The following is a 23,863-nucleotide window of genomic DNA, read 5'->3' as shown; positions in this document are numbered from 1 at the left end:
TTTATGCCCATGTTATAAAAGCTTTCTTTGCAAACAGCGAGCTGCACTTTGGGGGAAATCTGTTTAATGGTATTGTAACTTATATTTTTTTTAGTTTTTCATACAACGCTGTCTTAGTTGGCCATAAAAAAGTATAATTGTAAATTTTATATTGAAGGTACATTACGTAAGTTCCGGTATTGCGCTTTTTCTTACTATCGCTAGCTTGAAAAGCCATCGGGTTGCACTTCCGATCAGCTGAGGTTCAGCTGATGCTGCCTGGCCACCTGCTGCTCGGTTTGTTTACAACCAGCCTGTGGGCATAATCGTCGGATTGTTGACTAAACCGTACACTAAATGTATTTGTTTTTTTAATCATTCAGATCAGTCACAGTTCACTATAGATAGAAATGGTTCCTAAAACATGAAAGGTCTGCGTAACCTAGCAACATGTGTTTAATGTTAATAAAAAAAACAACAATGTAAAAACGAGCGATTAACAGAAATGTATTGTGCGCTATAGTTGGTGAAGTATATTTTAAACTAGACAAGGAAGACAATTAAATCCCTCCCATGCCCTGTGTCATGGGACTTTATGTGTGAAACAGGAATCTCAATAAAGTTTGAGCATTTTGAAACAGCATGGCGACTCACGCTGTCACTACAACTGTCAGAAGCTCGTTGAAGTTTTTACTAAAAGATGGTGTTTTAACTCCAAACAAAATCAGTTTTCTGTTTTGCATTTGCAGCAGAAAAGGTACGTGTCGTGTTTTAGGTGACTGTAACGATGCTGTGACAGTTACACTGTATGTAACACTCGTTTGGTTACTTTTAACTTAGCATAAATATAACAACTTGTGCATTACGCTGCGTCCCAGCCTTTTCCAGGCATGTTTTCATTACATATAGAATGATAACACTTATAAATACACGCCTTGTCATGTTTTTTCAAGGTTACAGTAGCTGGAGGACATGCAGTCCATCCGCAGCATCATGTTCCTCACACTCAGCAGCTTGCAGTGAGACTGTGGGACACTTTGAGCGCCTGGTTCAGTGTGGTTCACTGAGAGAAGATGCTCAGCAGAGACATGTCCTGCAGCAGCTGGTCCAGCTGCAGGACAAGCTCATGACTTACAGCAACAGTATGTACCTGAACCCACCGAGGCTGAACTCAGAAGATGATAACAGCAGTCAAAATGACAAAGGTCACTGCATTTCAACAGCTGAAGAGAAGACTGGAGAACCCAGTGAAAAGGTAATTATGATGTGTCGGCTGCCTCCAAATGAGAAAAAGAGAGAGAAAGATACAGCTTGTCTAAAGTTAACAGCTGCGTGACAGAGTGACTGTTGATTTATGCCACAAAAGAGGGAGTTACAGTAAAGAAAAATAAAAGCATTAATGACAGTTTCTAATTCAGAGGGTATGGAAACAGATGATGTTTTGAGCTGAATTAAGTCAAGATTGTAAGATTAAAAAATGTAAATGTAACACAAAGAGCTACGTTCAATGATGCTCTGATGTAGCCGATGTTCATCCCCTGCAAGAAGCAGGATGTAAAAAAAAAAAAACTACTCATGCTGTCATGCTTCATGCAGGAGAGAAAGAAACTTGGATTATTTTTTAGGTTTAAGACCTTAGCTCAAACCTAGTGTTATGGCTGAAAGTACTCTCTCATTCACTTCTTCAATAATCCCTTTATAACATAGACTATATACTAAGCAGGCAGTTCAGACTTTGAACACTTCTGAACCACTGTGTTCTGTTTAATTTTACATGCAGCATGCTTCAGACACTTGTTTTTCCTTCCATTTGATGTTTTATAGAAAGTTAGTGTTACATAAACAGTTTAAAAAAAAAAAAACAAGGAGTTATTGTATTTGGAGCCAGCATGGATTTGTTGAATATATACTATAGCGTGGCATCTGGACTCTCATTTGGTGTAAAGCCTTACTGACGTCTAACATATGGAGGGACTTCACAGAGTCGACTGCACTGTATTCCAGTTGTATCAGTGATGGTGGCCCTGTGGTTCAGGTCAAAGGGAGGGTAGGGGTCTGGGAAGTTTATTGTGCATGTGAGTTTTGGCATGGCATAATGCAGGGGGGCTGTGGTTGTTTTTAGGTCAGGGGAGCTGACTGTCTACTATTTGGTGGTGGGAGTGTTTTTGTTGTTTGGCTGGCACAGACACATAGGGTTAGGCAGAGATTTTGGAAGGCAGCAGGGCAGACCTCCTGCTGGGACCGTCCCGGCACCCCTCTCACTCTCTCACCGTCCCCATGCAGTAATGAGGGGATCCCCATTGTCTGGGCCATTCTTGTCCTTTTTGCTTTTGATTCGGGACTCTGACAAATACTTTGGTGTAAGGCTATCAACACCACCACCACCAACCACCAAGCCCACCCCTCTCCTTTTTCACCTTATTTCTTGCTCTGTCTCTCACATGCACATACACACTGGCTGGAGTACTACTTACGCAATTATGCTAGTTTGAATCAGGTCATACCACTGTCCTTTCGGTGTCTGTTCTCTCTGTGAAAGTGCCGCCATTGTCCTCACTAACTGACCAAGTCTGTGAGGAGAGTACACTTGACTTAATATTGACCCAATGTGGCGTGGTTTTGCGGATGGTTGGCTGACAATGGGCCATTGTTTAGTGGGAGCCACCCTCTCCAAGTCAGACCTGCATCACTGAGTCCTCCTGGCCTGCAGAAGGACAGTTATACCTGAGAATCACACAATCGCTCTATCCATAGAAGGGCATCTTTGGTTGAAGATAAACATGTTCAAACATGTTTTTGTAAAAAAGCCAAAGTGGCCTTGTGAACTTTCCACCCATGTGCCAGTCTATATCTTTCACCAGGAGGTGAGACAAGGCTACAGAGCTCAGCTAGACAGAGTGGCTGAGGGACAGCCTTGTTCTTCTCCACTCTGCCGTAGCAGAATGGCTACGAGCCACCACTGACAATTACCCCACAATGCCAGAGGGCAGCTTGGGAAGTCAGGGAGAAGTCACACACTGTTATGCCAGAGCAGACAGGAAAAGCTTGTTGCTGCTTCACATCCAGCTCTGTTGGTTGGTGTGTGTGTGGGGTGGGGGAGAGAAGAGGGGTGTAGTGGGGAGAGTGCCGAGAGAGGATGTGTAGATACTTGTTTTTTTAATTTGTGTTTTAATCTGCCGTTGTCGACATTTACCAGAGTCAAATGCTCCTCCTGGCACTAAGTCACCTAAATTAAATTTTATGAACACAGTCCTTTCTGTCCAAGCGGCTGAGTTAGTTCCAAAGCTGTCTGGTAACAGCGATGGACAATTTTCTACTGTATAAAAATATATATATAAAAAAATGACCATGAAATAGGACTCTAATTTATGATCAGATATCGTGATTAAACCAATAGGGGTGTTTACAAGGCATGGGTTGTCTTTAGAGATAGTTGGCTTTACTCAGTGTTCCCAGCTTGGTCACACAGAAGACTTATTTTTTGAAGCAAGGACCTTTTGATAATAGGAGGCAAGCAGCACAATGACTTCCAGCAGCACCTCAGTGCAACAGTACCGTATCACAATTAGCAGCGCTAAACAGGCTGCACAGACAAGTCCACTCCATCTCGTATGGAGCCTCATCCAGTCCTCTCCGTTTTGTCTGACAAATCCCCCCATTGTTCCTCTGATGATGCTTTTCTTTCGTGGGAACCCTGGCTTGTCTTGTTGATTAGATCCCCTTTGTCTTCTTCCTCCGCAGTGGGCTAGTCTGGAGAATGTGAAACCTCACACTGTAGTGGTGGCTTAATGCCTTAGCATACTTTGTTTATCAAATGATAATTCAGACATACTGTATATTGTTAATGAACATAAAGAAGTTTATTTAGGTCACCAGCCATACTGCTTTCATTTTGTCAATTTGCCGTTAACTGTGGTGGATTATTGGTTTTGATGATAGGCAGCTGTTAAGACCTAAACAACAATTTGCCCCATAGGACGAAGCGCTTCTACCACCACAGCCACCACCCAAAGGCTTCTATATCTATGGAGATGTTGGTAAGATCACATGTAGAACATGTTTTTATTATTGCCTGCTTTCAGGCCTGGTATCATAGTCACCCTTTTTTCTTAATGTCTCTCCCTCACAGGCACAGGGAAGACCATGCTAATGGATTTGTTTTACTCCTCTGTGAAAAACAGTCAGAAAAAGAGAGTCCACTTCAATGGCTTCATGTTGGATATCCATAAAAGTTAGTAGCATCCTCCCACTCCCATAGCACTGCCAACTGCTTGCATGACTCTGTGGAAGTTTTTCTGACTCCTTGCACGCTTCCTACGATCCTATATTTATCTTTCTGTTTGTCCTGAAGCGCTGCTGCTAATTGTCTGCCATTATGCGTGCAGGTGAAATTACTGCTTTATTCAGTATTGTCACAGTGGGTTTGGGTTGGCGATGATGCAGGTGTGCTCTAAGATGTGCCTGACGTTTGTGTGCTGCTTAAAGGGATCCATCGGAGGAAACAAAGCCTGCCAAAACGAAGGCTAGGGAAAATGTTCACCTATGACCCCATATCACCGGTTGCCATGGAGATCAGCAGTGAGACCTGCCTCTTGTGTTTTGATGAGTTTCAGGTGAGTGAGTGTGTTACAGGCACTGTTTGTGTGTTTCTCTGTTCTTAATACTTGCTTGTGAAATCCTTAATGAACAATGAGACCGTGTAATACTGCACTATATTTTGACTTATATGAGTGTATACATTTTACTTATAAATACATACATTATTGCAATTTCTAATGCTTAATTTGAATGACTGTAGATCATTAGGTGGATGTGCAGCTTTAATATGAGAGACATAAGTCACGTCTGTATTTTTAAGTTGTTTAAATATTAAAATAACTTTGCAAAAAGACAGTCAGAATGCTAGCTCACATTGAATTTTTTTTAAAAAAACACTGTCTTTTGTAAGCCAAGGCAACCAAAAGCAACAGGATCTAAATGTCGACGTCACGTTTGTCATATACTGTATTCCAGTAATCTTAAAAACCGTAAAAGTTATAAACATTTATGTTCTACCTTTCTATCTAGACAATACACAAAAAACTGCCCTCCATATAGTTTGAGTTCAGAACTGAGTGTAAGTCTGTGATGACTGCTAATGTTTAATCACAGCCTGAGTCTCTGATGTCCAGACATCCATGTGCTTCTGATCCTGATAAAAAGCAGGAACAGGGACACCTAGTGGTTACTTTTAAACATAGCAGAAATGTAAAATGACTTCCAGTACCAATAAACCGTTCTTCCTCCTTAGTTAAACTATATATAGTATTCTGTAATACAGAATGCATGTGACATTTTCACTGTATGCCTTATAGTGGTCCTTTTAGACCGTCAGTCACAGTTTTTGCACGCTGGATTCATACAACTGAAGAACACATTCAGTGATTAGTTTATGCAGAATTTCTCAATATTTTACCTTTCGGTGTCAGAGGAGAGGGCCACTACTGAAGCTCTTTTCTATTCTGCTGTGAGGTAGTTACGTATTCTTTCAGTTTGGTAAAGAAAGATGTGTTTCCGTGCTCATCATCAGCCTGCCAAACACATCTGTTAGCAGCACAATCATGCTCTCCTCACTGATATCATTACAGTTAATGCCAGCAGGTCAAAGGTCACAGAAGGTGTAGTTGTTCCCTCTAATCACTCTCTGTGCATCTGTGAGGATCAAGAGCAGCTCCTTTCATCTGCCCGTCTTTCACATTTTAAACTGCGGCGCTGTTTGTGCATTCTCATTGATTTGTTTTGTTTGCCGTCGCCAGCTTTGCTGTTTTTGCTTGTCGACTGTTGCTACCGGTGAATGGAGGGGAAAACAAGTAGACATGTGCGCGTTGTTTGTGATGCATAAACAAGAGGTTGCGAGGTTGGAAGAGAGTTGGGGGTGCGGGGGGTCTATACCAATCAGCATCCTCCTCCACTCAGCCATGCAAATGAGGCTCTGGGTATCAGTCGCACTCTCCTGCTTCCTTAAGTGAGTGGAGCTAGAAAGCGACTGGCGGCGGCGGGTCAGATGGATCTTATCCTCTTAAATGCTAATGACATTTCTCCATTCTCTTCATTAGCGCCATGCCATTATCAGTAATTTGTAGCCCCCCCTCCTTCCTTTTACAACCCCCACCCGGCTCCCCTAATGAATACTTGCCATTGAGAGGTCTGAGATGGAAGGATGGGCAGAGAGTGAGAGAGGATGAGGAAGAAGAGTGAGAAGAAAACGCTTGAGTGTCATTGTCTCAGGGCCTCAGTCACTGTGCAGCCTCTGTGAAATTGCTCATAGGTTGTGTACATAAAGAGGTGTAACATCAAAAGAGGTTTAATTTGGCACCCGTGTGCCTTGCTGTAAACTGACAGCCGCTTGAGTAATTGGATGCTCATTTAAATATCGGCAATGGCTGACAGAGATTGCACCATTATTTTTGTGTTAAACAAGTGCTACATCGGTCCCCTCCACCTTTTCTCATTCTGTGGGTACCCATTCTCTTTCCCTCTCCCCTTACTCATTCAGCAATCAATATTGCCCCTCATACTATGCCCATGTTGAGGGCACATGAATAAACAAATCCATGTTGTATAAAAGGTCATTTTTAAATGATTCTTTTGAAATGAAAATAAAATCCTGTGGTCGAAGGAAATGGGGGGGGCCCTTTAGAGAGACATAGAGCCTTGGCTTTCTGTTGATTCTCATTACACACACACACACACACACACACACACTAATTTGATGCCCTTAGCCACCTCTCCTTAGCAAAATCAAGGCTTTAACACAAATGTTAATCAAGTATTGGCAAGGGCAGTGGGGCTAATATGCAAAAGCAGAAGACTCTCCAGAGCATGAAAGGAGGCATATGCTGTGGGTATGGCCATCAGAAGTGCCTGTTATATACAAGAAATAGGTAAGAGGAGAGGGCGGGACACACACGCACACACAAGACAATATTCAAGTTGTTTTTATTCAAGACATTCTACTGTAAAGGTTTAAAATGAAGAATACTTAAAAATATCATATTCAGCAGTATTACGTGGGCTCTTTTGTAGCAATGTTTTGTTGGGATACTTATTTTTTTAGTGATATTTTTCTTAGTATTTGTATTTCATTGAATTAAAAAAACTGCAATTGGCACAAGACTGAAGCGATAAAAGAAGTCTGAAATAATTTCATTTCTTTCATGCCCAGCTCTCATCAGTCGGTCATCACGCCTAATCAGGCATGTTAAATACACTCTGCTTTGACTACCACGCATCACACGGTAACATGATTTCTCCCTTTATGGATGTTCAAAAGAACAACATAGGTGGAAGAGGGAGAGATGAGAGAATAAGAACAAAAGTGAGAGCACTGTATTACTAATAGAAAGGTCAGAGCTCTTCATTTAACAGCCAGCGACTCATAAATGTCCTTGCTTCAGTGTTGTCATCGACCTTTGTTTATTGTGGACTCATGGAAATGATGTAGATGAAAAAGGCAGCAGACTGTTGAATTGGATTTATTTATTCTAACTTCATATACCCTTGTGTGAAGCTCATACACACACACAGGCACACCTTTAGATGGCCATCTTTGATGCAGGCTTTGCTTGCCATTATGACCCCAGTGCTGATTCACATTGCTCTGTTTTCATTATTCTTTTCTTCCTCTTGTTTTTGTGCCTGTGTCTAGTCATTCTCACGTTGGCGGTGTTGATTATCTCAGGTCTGCTGCCTTGCCTCAGCTACTTGTCCTCAGCAGAAAGCTGCTTCGTGACCGTTTGTGAGTCAGTTCAAGTGCTTTAGGTGTGTGTGTCTCTGTGTGTATGTGCGGGGATATGTGCAAGTGTGAATGGCCATGACCAGACAAAAAGGACTGAATGAGCACACCTGAATGATACTAATCAACATGGAGTGTTGATGGCATGGTTTGACCCCAGGCACACACACACATGTGTGTGTGGCAAGAAAAGGTACACAGTGCTGAATGTGGCCCTCTTCTGCTTTTCAAACAGGTGACTGACATCGCCGATGCCATGATCTTGAAGCAGCTCTTTGAGACGCTGTTTAAAACCGGAGTGGTGGTGGTTGCTACCTCCAACAGACCCCCTGATGGTATGAGCAGTGTACTGTGGTTTTTATTTTTTTTAATATTGTTTGTTAGCCTTAAACTTGTAGCACTCATGAGTTATTTTTAATTTTTTGGTTAAAAGCTTCAAGTGTCAAAAGAACGTTTTAGTTTTTAGCCACAGTGAAAATCAGATCTCTCTCTCTCTAACTGTGCTTTGCAGAAATGTTAAACAAGCAGCATGTTTTTTAAAATGGTCAATCATAGGAGGAAAATGCATAGACCTTATCTGATTAAGGTAAGATGTGATACATGATGCAGGAACACATATCGACGTATTAAAATGAACCCACTTCTTTTACTGCAGCTTCTACAACACCTCACACACTTGATTACCCATTCACAAGACACACAATCCAACATTTCTGTATAACCATATAAATCTTTGTTGAAGGTTAAGCAGGTAAATGCTATATAAGAGCACTTTGCTGTGTTTCTGTTTATTTTCAGTGCTATGTTCAGAGAAACTTTTTTCCAAGGCTGCACTAAAAGAAAATGTTAAAAAAATATATGTTGTTCTTTTGACTGTTCACCGAGTAATGATTGCCCTAATTTAACTTCTTCACAGCAAACCTTGGACATGTGTTTTTTTCAGTTATATTAGTTCTGGTTGGTCATGTGATTTTGAGTCCTTTTGGGGTTGTTTGAGGGAATAATTGGCATGTACTGACCGACTCTTATTAAAGGGCAGTCAATCTACTGTAATCTGATAGGCAGTTCCTTATAACATTGCTCAGGACAGATTGTGAAGATTTCTTTGAATCACAAGGTCAGAATTTCAGGAAAAAGTTGGTGCTCTTGAGTTTCACAGGTGTATTTTTGGAGCTTTTAACACCACAAGTAAAATGTTCCCCATTATACTGAAGAGAGGCCAGAAATGTGATATCTCTGATAACTCTGCAACACACAGCACAGTAATCTAGACAATTAAATGCCACTGCAGGCCAAATACAACATACTGAATATAAATAAAATAATAATAAATAAAATAAATCACTGGCACTTCAGCTCAAGGCTGAAGTGGCCAGAAGCATACAGTAAAATATTATCCATGATTTCTTTAGCCCTTTATACACTATGTTCCTGCTGTTAAAATGATAAGTGTATATACTACAGAGCATCACAACGCCTTCTCCTCTCACAACACATTTGTCACTTCACTCACGTCCAAAATCATTTACCAGCCTATTTTATCAGAAAGTGTTTGGCTCGAAGAATCAATTAAGCTTTAAGGAACTGAACCGACTTCTTCCTGTCTACTGCAATTAAGCAGAGGGAAAAGGGGAGGATCAGTTGCTGTACCTCTAACCTTTATAGACGTGACACTGTCTTTAAAACAGGCTTTGATGTTGCATTTACTGCCAGCAGGGCCAGGAAGGACAAAGAATTAGCAAAGACAGTGATCAAGGTGGAGATAAATGCGCGATGTGCCTCTTTTCGACGTCCTACTTCCTCAGAGGAAAGATGTTGATGTCTCAAAGCTTTGAGTGGGTACGAAGTGGATGGCAGCAAGATGGCTCTCGTAGACAAAGATGTGAATCTCTGATATTTACCAGCTATTAAGAACAAAGCAATAAAACCACGCAAACTTGATAGAGTGCCTACTTGGTATTAATTACAGGATTAATGGAACACTGAAAGCCATACGAGACAACTGAACATGAAAGGCATACATTTTGCATCTGTATTGATGTGGAGATGCTGGTATCAAAAAAGCATTAGATGTATTTGGAGTGAGAATTTAGTGTTGTTTTCGAATACTGATAGAGTTTAATGTGATTGGAGAGGTTTAGGGGGATAAATGGTAGTTCTTTTTAATTCCTTGGAGTAGAACAGCCTCATTGTAGCTGCACATTAATGGCATTAAGTCTATGTAAGATTTATTCAAATAAGTGCGGGTGATGATTTTCATTGACGAGAGCAGTGGTTGCCTCCATTTACAGACATTAAACATGCACTACAGTGGGACAAAGACATATAAATACTTCAAGTGTAGTAGCATAGTAAAGTATAGGGAAGTACTTAAGCATAGATAAGTACTTATTTGGTCTCAGGCTGAGAGTTGAATAACAAGATGTATAAAAAATAACACCAATGACCCTTACTTGCTACTTTTTAAAATGCTAACCACTTAGCATCCGACTATACCATCATGACATAGTTAGTCAATGTAGTGTCTAGTATGCCTACATGAGCAAGCAGAGGTTATGTAGCTTCGCCTTATAATGCAGGTTGGTTGTTGGATGGTCTCTGTGCTGTAGAAATGCTAAGAGCATGCAAAAGAAATTACAGAAAGCTTTAAATTGAACCTTTAGTTCTGCTATTTATGCATCATATTATATCATCCTGAGTTATCAAATGTACTGCCCCGTAAATAACTCCCAAAATATTGATCTGTATTCTTTTAACCTTTGTAGCAGTCATTGTCTCCTACACAGCGTGCTTCATTAAAGGAGTTATCAAACGAGGGTTATTTGTGTGTCAGGTCCCACTGTACCAAACTGAAGCACAAACATCAACCAACAGCCACTTGTTTGCATTTGCAGCTGGAGAGAGCTTTAAACCTCACTGTGTGTGTGTGTGTGTGTGTGTCTTTGTCCCTGTTTGTGTGTGAATCCCTATCTGTTTTATCTGTCTATCAGGGATGCTACTTCAGATGTAATTTGTTCCAGCCGAGCTAATTGAAACCTCTATTCAGCGAGCTGCTGTGGACATTGTCCGTGCTGAAAAGGCGACAGTCCTTTCTCTCGCCACCATTGTTTGGGAATGTAATGAATTTTATGTTGCTGCCGCTGCCGGTAGAGAAATCCATTTTTCTCCCCTGGTCCCAGTCCTTTTGTCATGCCTCCCCACCCATCCTTCAGTTCATCAATAGCCACTTTATCTGCCAATCTGTGGCGGGGGAATGACATTATTAGGAGGCTAAACAGCAGCTCTAATACAGGCCCTCCCCTCCTCTTTCAGATCTGTACAAAAACGGACTTCAGAGGGACACCTTCCTACCTTTCATCGACATGCTGAAGGTAGAGACAAAGTCATCCCTCTCTCTTGTCTTGTTAATTTATTCATTTGTTTGTCTCACACACACACAAACACACACACACACACAGACCACACATACACACACTTGCATGTGCACCTCTTTCCCTCTGTGTTTCTGTGTCTGTCTTTTTGCAAGTTGCTCTTTAGTGGTTTGATGTTTTCTGCTTCCTGGATGCTTCGCACAGTGTCACAAAGCCTTCTTTGATCATACCAGGGCACACTGAAAGACTTACTGAGGGAGAGAGACAGAAAGGTACGGAGAGATGGAAAGAGCATGAGTGGGTACAGGTAACGTGAAAGGGAGATGGGTGCACGAGCTGTGTGACTGACCCACACTGCTTGCATTTCAAAAGTAGGGGGTGGAGGAGAGGAGAGGAGTGATGTTGCAGTTAGCATTTCTAGCGAAAAATCTGCTTTGCAATTGTAAGCAGGTAGCACCATTATCCTGCCTGCATCTCAGATGATCATTGATGTGTTTGGAGTGATCATGATCATAAATAATTGCATAATAATTTGTTGTCATGCATTTTGCAACAGAGGAGGGCGGCATTCTTGTGCCTTTTATTGGTATTCTGTATAATAATAAGAGCGAACGTTGTTGTCCACTATTAGGAAGAAAAAAAACACGACAAGAGGCATGAGGTACACTGAGCATCAGGAACAACACTGTGCTTACAACATTCCAGCTTCATTTAATCAAAATGAGGTGTGACAAGTGGCCATCAACATTTCACAATTTAAGGCCAATATAGTTACCTTAATGGCCTTGGTTGACCTCATTAGTGACTTACAGTGTATTATTATGGCCTGCAATTTGAATGGAGATATTTTTTACACTCACAGTATGAAGTAGCAGATAAATGCTCTCTTGTGAGTAGATTACTAAAAATTGCCACTCATACTGCTACTTGAATTTTATGGCTTGGTGAATAAAACAGCTTTTGAATTATTTATTATTAATACATCTGTATACAACATTAAGAGCCTCACTAGTATACTAAAACATATAATAGATTAATAAACACTACAAAACCAAAATATCATTGATATTGTTGTGCATAAACACACAAGATGTGCTAAAATGTTGGAAACTGATACATTTACTTACAATAAGTGTATAAAATGTGCGAAAACCATGTCACCACTCTGAGGCAGTCATCTTTGGATATTTCTACACTCCTCACTGGTTATATTTTAGACATCATAATTAGTATTTTGCTAGATTATATAGCTGCATACACAATGAAACAGGTTGATTTGCCATTTCCACACCACAGACCACAGTTTCAGGCTCGTCAAGCAACCGCTAACACACATATACAAATGCACTCCAACTGGCAAAGTTTTGGAGTCACCCTGCTCCTGACCCACTATACCCCAGCAGCACCCTTGCCCTCTCTAATCCACCCTCATCATGGTTCTGAATGCCTGTTGTCCCGCCCTGCCCCATACTAGCTCCTCTCTTTCAGGGTTCCATGTTCTCCTTTGTGAAGCCATCTGGTTTTTTGGGGTCGAGTTTTTTTTTTTTTTTTTTTTTTTTTTTGGGGGGGGGTTCTCTATAGCGGCCTGCTCTGTAATGTTAAAGCATGCTTTAGCGGGGGTCACACTGCTAACTAGCTGACCCTTAATAGATTGAATTAATGCTTGCAGGAATGTGATGCCGATCTCTCCTGGATGTGTGTGCCGGAGCAGGTTTCTATAGCGAACGCAGGACAGAAAGAGGGAGTTAGGATGTAAAAATAGCCTCTGACCTCTCTGCCTTATCACCTGGGCTGGTAGGAGTTAATCCACAACCTCTGTCTGCTTGAGTTGATGTCTTTATTTAACTATTGACTTCTGATTAGTTGGGACCCTCTTTCTGGAGCGCTCCATCCTTCACAGTCATCCGGTTCCCCTCATCTTAAAGATAAGAACTCCATAGATCAAGCGCGATGTTTTGAGTAGAGCCAGTTGTGAAGCATCTTGAACTGTCTTTTACTATTTGTTTGTGTACTAGTTTTTTTCATTCAGTCAGTCATTTGTAATTTCTTGTCGTTTTTTGAGATCTCTGTGGCGAATGTATTCAGGTTTCTGTTCCTTTACAGCCACGGCAGGGCCGGGAGTTCTCTAAAATACAGGGTTTTAGGGCTTTTTTTAATGGACCAGTATTGTAACTAAGACACTTTTTCTCCCTCACAAAGTGTCCTCCCTCTCCACTCCACTTTTCATCGCTCTTCCTCTCTTTCCACCCCTCCATCCCCGCTCTTTATTCTATCACTGTACTGTTCTGCTCACTGGCATAACTCACCCAAGGTCAGGTCACTGTATTTTGGTAGCAGAATAGTGACTTTATTTTCCCTCCGCTTGTTCGATTGCAGTTGCGCATAATGCTGCAGAGGAAAACATGACAACAACCCTGAGGCAACTTTGAGTATCTCTGGGTTTCCTGCTGTTTCTAACCCTTCTTTTGATTTGCTCTCCTTCTCTTTTATTGTGTCATTGTTAATAATTACTATGTGCAGTTAGTGATGAGAGGAGGAGAAATATATAAATAAAGACAGAATGAGAAAGAAAAATTGAGGAACGGGAGGGATGTGGTCCTCCAGTGGAGACCTTGGTAAGAAGGACTGTGTGTGAAGAGCCGGAAGCCTGCCAGTTTAAATCAAATAGATTTTGATATTTGATGACACTCATTGTCTTCCAAAACATTTAATGGCAGGGCAGCTCCATTTACTGTAAAGCCTCGAGGGCAAAGCTCAGTTCTTTTTTATCACTGTCTCTCCCTTTGATGGAACCTGAGCGATTAATATATCAGAACATTTTTCTCTTTTTGAACATCGGGAATAAATTCTGGCATTTAATTTTTATCGAATTTAAAATGAATCCAATTACCTTGACTCAGTTTGCCCAGCTGCGTTTCATGTGTGTATGATGGAGCATGCACACACAGATGTTTTATACTGAGCTGTGCTGTATGTATTCATTTGTAATGCAGACCTCTGACTCTGTCACTCAAACTGTAATGATGTGCAGATTGTTATCTTGCTGTAGCACAAACAGGGAATTTGCTACACAAAATGCACAAATTCAAAAGTACATTACAACCTTAAAAAGCTAATAATGAAAAGTTTTGATATTATTGTGCTGCCATTTTGTGGCTACTCTTAGCTATAATGAGGGCTATAATGCCTGATCAATACCCATAATAGCAGTTAATGCACCATGATGTTTGATCTCATTTATTATTAATTATTATGGGATTTCCTAAACATTATTTCTTTTGATTATTCTCTGCTAATTACATGCTAAATCAAACAAGGCCACTTTTAATCGTTCAAAGATTTTGTTGCAGTGTGGTGTGAGAGCAGCAGAGAAGCTGAGAGTGCAGATGTATGTGTCCACAGCATGATTTAATTGAGACGTCTTCTTTTTGTATTGATTCTCTTAACATTGAAATTGTGGGTCTACTTCTATTACTTCAGACATACATTCATCATGCATGCCAAAGATGTGCATACTCTCAAACTAATAGAGCTCTGTTTTGACTTCTCTATCTTATCTATATCTTGATATGAGCTATTGTAGGTTAGAATATGTTTTGACCCTGTGCCGAATTTTCACCACACGTCACTTGTTCCTATTTCCTGTGACTCTTTGTGTTGGTGCCTCTGTTGGCCAGGTGTATGCAGTGCAACCGGGTCGGAGTTTTGGTTCGGTTCCGTTTTTTTGGCCCAAAAAAAAAAAAAAAAAAAGTAAAAGGGGTTGAGGATGGGAGGTCCAGTGGGGTCCTGCATCACAAAACGTGGGGCCTCCAACTTAAAGGATGTTTCCCCAAGAGGAGCAGCCGAGGCAGGGGGAGGCTGTGAGAACGACCCTGCAGAACAATCCACCGCTGGCCCAAGGCGGTCACACTTTAAGGGAATAGATCATTAGGTGTAATTAGGGTGTTCACATTGTCACGTACCCCCCGACTACCCAAGAATGAATAAAATCACCAGATACACCCCCAGCTCGCTCGCTCACACACACAGCTCTCCCCAGTTAGTGAAAACACTTTGATGTCAGAAGAGTCGTCCAGAACTTGCCAGCATAAAGGCAGTGTTTTAAGCTTTCTCTCTCTCTCTCTGTCTCTCTCTCTTTCTCTCGACCCCTCTATCCCTGCCCCCTCCCACTTTTCTTCTGTCGCCCACACAGGGCTGTAAGACACACATGGTTGAATGAACGACAACCTTTCCCCTCCTCCCCACTCTCTCCCCCTCCCTCCATCTCTTTTTCAGTCTTCCCACCCTGCATTTCTTTGAGGCCTGGTCAATTCTCCAGGCCAAACAAAAAAAGCATCAAATGTTTTCTGCTGCTGGGTAATGAGGGAGTGGACCTCATCAGGGCCCAATAGTCAGCTATCCTTGGCTTTTGTTGCAGCTCAATGGCACCGCGCTCTTTGAAAAACTCAAAAGCAACTTTTTGAGGAGTAAAGGATAGAGAAAGATATGTCGTGGAGGGAGCGGGCGCAGAGGGGAGTAGAGGCAAAAAAAAAAAAAAAGCCACTCTGTTTTTATGCTAAACGGCTGTCCAGAGAGAGGAGTGGACAGCTCGGACAATGACATGATTGGAGCTACATGTGTTTGGATGACTTTCCTCTAAAGAGTGCCTGCTTCTCATGTCTGTCATCTCTGTCTCTCTTGTGTCAGTCCCCTCTTGTGTCTGAGTTGGTGAATGCGACCGTGCAACTAGTGAAACTCTTAATTTGCAGTTGTGCTGCCTCCATGCTGCTTGACACATTTGTCCAGTTTGTACTCCAGAGGAACACCACCCAAAGATTGAGGCCTGGCTTAAGGTGGCTGCAACAATCAGTATCTTATTAATTAAGCCGTATTATGATTTTAAAAATGACCTTTTCAATAATTAATCTAGTTTTTAGTTAACAAAATAATATAAAACTCAGACCTCCAGACTGAGTTCGTGATTAAAATTAAGACCATAAAGTGTCTAAACAAAGAAAAAAAAAGATTAAGTTCTCAACTCGGTTGCAACATTTAATTTATATCATAACACTGATGAGCTTGTTACTCAACACAAACATAAATCCAGAAAACTGCATCCAGCATGTTGTGCAGCTGCTTTGCAGATTAAACTAAAAGGACACTCTGAGACTGAAAGTTGCAAAAGTTGCAAAGTAGACTGACTAGGATTGGAGAGGAGTGTGGCGGAGGCAGTGAGGGGGGTGGGGGTGGGGGGGCTACACAATGTGTAGGCGGATGAAATCTTGGAGGAGTAAGAACTTGACAATCCCCTCAAGATGGATAATCAAGTAATGACCCGCAAGGCCTCAGCCTCATCTGATTATAAATAACCAATGGAATCATCATCACTGATTGTGTTTCCATTCCTCCTTCTTTCCCCTCTCTCTTATTTGTACCTTGCTTCTCCGTCAAGGACTGCATCAGCCGTCTTTGCCGTATATAGAGGCGGCTCATGGAGGGAGGGAGTAGAAAGATGGCAGGAGAAAGGACAAACTGAGATTCTAATGATGTGGCGGCAATACTGACAAGTTTTTTTTTTTTCTTTCCTTTTTTTCTTTTTGGAGGGACTATTTACCCGTTGGTGGGGTCACAGTAGGTTGATGAAATGACACCTCCCTTTTGTGCGTGGGGGAGGGCGAGTTTGTCAGGTTGTTATTAAGCCTGATTCAGCCAATTGGCTCAGAGTGGGAACTCCGTTTGTGTGAGCGGACACGGAGATAAAAAGTTGACAGCAGAGAAGAATAGAGTATTTCCGTCCCCTTGCTTTGTGATGATTACTAATTATCCTGCAGCTTAAGGAGGCCAGTGGCAGAAATTCACTGATTTCATAATTTACTGGAGCTGTCGCTGAATACTCAGTCAGCTGGTGACGGCTTGGATGAGATGATATGCAATTCCTCTCCTTTCTTTGATAGAATAGTGGAGATGATGATTATAGTTTGTGCTGTACTCCCTGACATGAATCCTGTTGACGTTTTACACTATCTGGAAAAGTTTGAACTCTGCATCACAGGTTCACCCCTGTGCTAACACTTGAATAGCTGCAACACAATAGACGGGCTCAGTAAACCACAAAGATGTGACACAAAATCTCAGAACTGTCAGAGGATCGTAAGATGCCTGCTGCCTTCTGTGTTGCCCTGTCAGTTTGTTCGGTCTTTATTTGCTCCTTTTATGATTTGTAGAGAGAAGGAAGCACTGATGCAAAGCTCCCCTTGTCACTGAGCTGACGGGCACTAAAAAATACATCAGGTGTAAAGTGAACACACACATATTAGAGTTTATTTCTAATATCAAGAGTCAAAAGCACAACACTGGTTCCCACAAATGGAAATTGCCCCTCACAAATGCACTACATTGGCTTATTTGAGCAACAGTTGGTCAAAAACTACTGTTTGCCCAGCAGTGTTCTGACATTATTTATCATGAAAATGACAGTATACTTTATGTTTGAACAGTTTTAAGCCATAACATCATTACTAGGGAACGATGTATGGAGCCCAAAAGAGGTAAATGCACTGCATATAAGGAAAAGAATGTGCAGATTTGTGGACAACATAGGAGAAGCCTAAAAGTGTTGTTTAGTGTGTTTGACCCACTGGTCAGTAGTTTTGAAAATGAAAAAGACATTTTTATTTAATTTATGTTGTCATCTTATCATATTATTCATTAGTCTTAAGCTTATCTTCATTTGGCCAATGTTTTAATATCAGGATTTTAAATTAAGTCACCTTTATGCTACAAACATAGGCACAGAGTTAGTGGTGCATTTCTCCACAAACAATGGTCCCTTTATGTATGTTTGTGTGTGTTTGTGTGTGTGTCCACGCATGTGTATAGGAATACTGTCACACCATCTGCCTCAACTCTGGGATTGACTACAGGACGCTGGACAAGCCTGCAGCAGGGAAACTCTACTACCTGTGAGACGCACACACCTTTCATGCATGTTCATTCAGCCCAGCTAAGTTAAAGGGGTCTTGGGGGTCTTACAGTGGTTTTAGAACATTAACCAGGAAGAGCAACATAAACACAAGCATTCACACACACACACATACACCTTCAAGAAATGTTTGTGCACATCATGTAGTTTGATTTTTTTTTATAGGGCAGAAAGAGAAGGCAACCAGATGAATAAATGGGGAGAAGCAGGCAGGGAGTTTTATAAAGACCTGCATTACCTTGAGAGATCCATGAAAAGAATGAAAGAGGAATCAATAGAATATGAGAAAATGGCAGAGCTTTAAAAGCTAGTTTTCTATTTTCCTCATTACGTATACGCTGTTAGGAACACATGCACACACGGACAAACAAGTGCTTTCGTCCTTTCACTGTATGTAAATAGAGCGCATCACACCCTTTTACCTGGAGTTAAAACACAAGCACACACGGAGGCACAAACACACACTTCACCATCTCATTTTGACGTCCATTCACAGGCTAATGCTTGTGTTTAGAGTCTAACATCCTGTTTTTTACTGATGGAGTGAAAAGCTAAGTACCCCCTCCTATGCCCTCCTTGCTGCCACCGTTTGATGTGGCCACTTCAGCATTATTAATTTCATATCCTATTATTTCTTCTCTGTTTTGCTGCCTGTATGTGTGTGTGCTGTGCAGCACGGGGGAGCCTGCTGCAGAGGCCCTCATGGATGCACTGTTTGAGGAGCTGGCGATAAGACAGAAGAGTGGTAAGGAAGAACATTTCTTTTAATTTTGTGTTATTGTAAAGACTGCTCCTCTCACAAAACACCATATTATTTTCTCAGATTGGTCAGCTCAAAACTAACCTGTAATTCGACATCAGCACTGCCAAGGATTTTGTTACCAGATGAGCTAGCTATTAGCTCAAGACACTAGCAGATTAACGAATAAGAAATTCAAATGCGCAAGCCAAAACAGAAGTGAGAAACAACAGATGCTTACAAGGAAGCTGGTGGGCTGTAATTGGCCACACATGTGAAGGAGATGAGCTCTTGCCCACTCAATCAGTCAGCAGTAGCTCCAGAGTTTATCTAACTACATCTGTTGCTGTCTACATTGCATTGCATCAATTGCATTTGTATTTTATGTTAATGCACTTCAAATTGCAAACTTCAAGCATCTAGGTGCCGTAATGTATGGTAATATTTAAAGAGAAGCACAGCAAAGCAACGAGTACATTTCTAGTGTATGTACAGTCCCTCATTGGATGCTTAATATAAAGATTCAGCTATGAGGATAACAACTGTTCAGTATGAGAATCATTTATATTGTTTGTGTGTTTCCATAGTTACAGGTCCTCAGGTGCTCAGCGTGCTGGGCAGAGATGTGACTCTGGAAAGGACCTGTGGCTCCATCGCTGACTGTAGTTTTGATGAGCTGTGTGGTAGAGTGAGTAGTGTTCATATCATTTCCTTTCTTAATTGTAGGCATATTCTGCATTTAAAAGATATGTTGTGGAATAATAATTATCTTCTTTTAGCTGTATAGGATATGAAGTGTTTACAAAGTGCTAGACAAAGTGACAATTATATCAAACTTAACACAGTTTTCAGATTTTTTTTATATGCAGAGGTTATTGAGTTTTTTTCCCTCTTTTTTAACAACTTCATGGCGAAGATGTTTTGTCAAAGTCAAACCACAGACACTGCCCTACTCTCAGTTTGACTCTCACATACTCAAAATCCAACACCCCTCTAATCAAAACTGTTCAAATTCAAAGCTCCTCTCTTGCCTCTTTATTACCTTTATTCTGTGTTTCCCTGATCTGTGTGTGTATTGCCCAAGCCTTTGGCCTCCATCTTGGTCGTTTTTCTCCTCAATGTCAAAAAGCAGTCTATTGAAAGTTTAATGATTAGTTGAGTCCTCTGTGGACAGTGGTGAGTTTTAGAAGGCATCTGAGCTTCAAGGCTTCCTCTGACATACATTGGCATGTCCTCATTAATGTTGAGAGCAATTGAACAGAATGGCAGAGTACCAAGGACAAAGACTAAAATTGCATCGAAAGGTGCTCTCATTGTGCAATTGTCATGTTTTTAGGCCATGTAAAACTCCCTCTGTGTGTGTGTGCATGTGTGCTGTTGTCGTGGAAGCTAAGGGCAGACTTTGTTTCAGCATGTAACCCACTTCGTTGTCTTCCAGCCTCTGGGTGCCAGTGATTACCTGGAGATCGCACGGCTCTTTGACACTGTATTTATCCGCCATATTCCCGTTCTGACGCTGAGTTTGAAGGACAAGGCCAGACGTTTCACCACCCTCATAGACAACTTCTATGAAAAAAAGGTATTTGGCTGAAAAACCACAAAATGTTATTTTCTGTCTTTATTTGTGCTTCCTTATCTTTTAACCCCTGTCAATGATGTTCCTTCCTTGTATTTCATGCCACACAAATATGAGCCAGAATATTTCCTAAAATAACACTGAGCTCAATAAGAAGAGCAGTCGGATGAGAGTGCAACCCTCATGTTTTCAGGCCTGATGAACTGGATCAAATGCTGTGAGATGGTTGTTGTTTTCCTCCTCAGTACCTGGCCATGCCATCTGTGTAGTGCATCAAAGTCAGTGTAGTCCTGCACCATGGGAAGCTGTGCTGGATGTTGGATGTTAGCGTTGGTGGATGGAGCATGCAAGGGCAACCCTTCTTTGTATGATTTACACTCTGCCATCGTCACATCCATGCCTTTCCGGTTTTTTTTAATTGGTGGCCTCGGAGCAGTAAAGTGGAGCTTCTCTTTAGCCAAGCTCGGCTCATGTACCTCATGCTCCTTGCCAACAATCTCTTGATTTTGGGGACTGGTAATGGCCTTGTGCACCTGCTACATCCAGCCTGCTAGGGAGAAGACATCTGCACATCTCACAAGTGGGTTGTTGGCTCCAGGAGTAATCTTGCTGCCTTCTACTAGCAGGGTGATGAATGAAATCAGCAGCTTCAGGGAGGATTGCGAATGTTGGTTTTCTGTCTTTTCTGCTATCCTTTGGTCTATGGCCTAAACCCTTTCTTGTCTCAGGTGAGAGTGGTGCTGCTGGCGGCGGCTCCGTTGGACCGGCTGTTCGTCCACAGTGGCGGGGATGACGAGAGGGACCGACAGCTGCTGGATGACCTGGGCCTCAGTGGGGTATGATCTCATCCTTGTTATTGAGCATTTTATATCAGATGTCACCCATATAGCAACATGAGTCACTATGGTGGCGTTAAAACTGAGTAGGTGTGTGTTGTCTTATCCCGAAATGTCTTATTCTCACTTAGCATAGTTGCACAGGCATCTCTCACAGGGAGATTAATAGACAACCATTGGATCACAAGCCTGCTTATCTCTCTCCTCTAGTCTGTATCTACGTCTGTTTAGATTTGGGGTAATGCACAGTGTGTAATGCTAACTCTGGTCTCCTCTTTTCAGGAGGCAGCACAGCAGCTCACTCTATTCACAGCCGAGGAGGAGATCTTTGCCTTCCAGAGGACTGTCTCCAGACTGATGGAGATGCAGACTGAGTCATACTGGGTGGAGGGAGACCGCAGTTACAGGAAGAAACACAAAAACACCTAACAACTGTGACCAACTGCTATGACAATTATCTACCTCCAAGACAAACATCTTTTTTTTTAATTACATAGAAAATACAGGCAAAAAACGAGCAGTTGTCTCCTCATAGTACATGCTAGGTGTGCTCTCTCCCCCTTGTGGACTATTTATTTAAAGGGAAATGAAACGGCCTCCAACATGTGTGAACTACAAGACACACAGGTGTTCCCTTCACATAAAGAGGACCAAATGTTCCTCACTGTAGTTAGATACTGCCCTCTAGTGGGAGGACGTGAAATATTCTGAAGCTGTGTTTGCTCTGTGTGCTGTCCCTAATTTAAATGATTGATATCAATCCTATGTGGATTGATATCAATGAATGTAACCTTTTGATCGAAGCTCCAATTACGACAGTGTCAGGTCTCAGTAAAAGAGGTTTATATTGGTAGAGGAATTATTTGCCACAAGTTTAAACCATAGTTTTTGGTACTATTATTAATCTGCTATATTTGAATACAACACAATTGTTAAGACAAAAGCTTTCACACCACTCCTAAACCCTGCATTAAGTAAGCCTCAGTGGTGAGCAGTGGTATGCAAATGGACAATAAAACTTAATACACCATTTAAATGCTAAAAGGAAGATATTTTATGTGCTAAAGGGCTCAATTTTGTTGATAGTTTCTTCAAAAGCAATACATTTTTTCATTTTCATTTTTTCCCATATTTATTTCTATGAAATGTTGTTAAATGTAATAATATGTTATTTTAGAACATTTGAATAGGTCTATATATTTTGCAGTAAAGTAATCGCCTCACTTAAGTGCTTAGGTGGTTTTGTGTCATTAAATGATAATTTACCATCTTAGCAAAACTCATTAAATACTTTTGGTTTACTATCTCCTTATCACTATATTTTAGGAGCAATTAAAGGGTAAATATATCTTTCTACTGGCTGCAGTGGTTTGTAAGTCTCTGTTGTAGGCCTGTAGGTGGCAGCAGAGGGCAACAAAATGCTCAAGGTTTATTATTGTCCATCTGAGGATGAGGTCATCTTAGTGCACCACTCCAGCCTGGACCAGCTTGGATAGACGACTACTATAGTATCTGCCATATACATAGTTTTACAGTTTCAGACAGTAGAAGTGTATGAATCTAATAACTGGACAGCCCTAACATAACTTTCAATTAAAAAAAAATCAATCACGGCCTGTCCCGAGGCCTCTAATCCAATCACAGCATTACGCCATTTGGGGGCAAACATCAGACACAAACAGAGATGGCCACCGTGCTTTGTGATTGTCTTAATTGGATGATTCACGGTGGCTTAGAGGAGTGGTCGTCATCTCCATTGTCTCAGCACAGTTCTGACACCCCATGCTGACAGAGGGAAACTTTGACACAACTCAGTTTTGTTTCTGTAACACATCTTAGCACTTGAGCACCATTACACATAAACAACACACATGACAGCTGCAGTAACAGCATGTTTAATAGATACATGTCAAACAAAAGTTATGTTTTCAGTTGATCACACTGTACAACCTTGGACTGAATGGCTCTGAGCTGGGTGAGGTCATAGGTCATTGTTTAGTGTGTCTCCTGAGTAGAAATGAAGTAAAGGAGTGTGTCCTTGTGCAATAAAATGGCCTTTAAAATGAGTGGGTAGATATGAAGCTGAGACATCCTGCAGCAGATTTAAAGAACACAATTATCTTCAGTGCCCAGTGTTAAACATATATAGGACCCAGACTTATTTGTAATCCTGAAAACTGTGTTTTGATGTGAACATTTAAAAGAATCTAAAAACACTGTTCATCAGTTAATCAGAAAGAAACCCTAATTCCATGCTGTATGAGCACCAACTGCACAAACAGCCAATCCAAATGAAACCATACAATGTTTATGTAACAACCACTCAATCCAGCCCGACAAAAAAAAAAAAAAAAAAACATATAAAGACAAGAAAATCTCAACTCAGTCTGACATAAGTGCTCGCTGCCAACATGATGCTTTTTCTGCATGCAGACAGAAGCTTAGACACCCTGACCTCCCTCTGTACATGCAGCCAGCAGTTAACTCTATAGCTCTCTGCAGGAGCTAAACTGCTGCATCAGGTATTCTCTTTGATGTGAAGGGAACAAAAAAAAATCAAACAATGTGTGTATGTGTAGAGCCACAGTACACACTCTGCCTGCTGTAATCCTGTACAGTAAAGACTC

At 41.3% G+C, this 23,863-nt stretch overlaps 1 protein-coding gene across 1 annotated transcript; it reads left to right on the top strand.

Moving 5' to 3' along the window:
- The first annotated feature begins 621 nt into the window (after positions 1-621).
- Positions 622-22,448, top strand: afg1lb (AFG1 like ATPase b). Its single transcript, XM_028397971.1, has 13 exons — positions 622-736; positions 933-1,234; positions 3,956-4,016; positions 4,109-4,210; positions 4,465-4,592; positions 7,989-8,088; positions 11,066-11,124; positions 17,983-18,065; positions 18,760-18,830; positions 19,412-19,512; positions 20,263-20,403; positions 21,129-21,236; positions 21,519-22,448. The coding sequence occupies exons 1-13, from the start codon at positions 622-624 to the stop codon at positions 21,663-21,665; spliced, it is 1,518 nt and encodes a 505-aa protein (XP_028253772.1). The 3' UTR covers positions 21,666-22,448.
- Positions 22,449-23,863: the final 1,415 nt, after the last annotated feature.

This window comes from Parambassis ranga, chromosome 24 (genome assembly GCF_900634625.1).
Source record: "Parambassis ranga chromosome 24, fParRan2.1, whole genome shotgun sequence".
Lineage (NCBI taxonomy): Eukaryota > Metazoa > Chordata > Actinopteri > Ambassidae > Parambassis > Parambassis ranga.
This window is presented reverse-complemented; position numbering and strand designations above follow the sequence as displayed.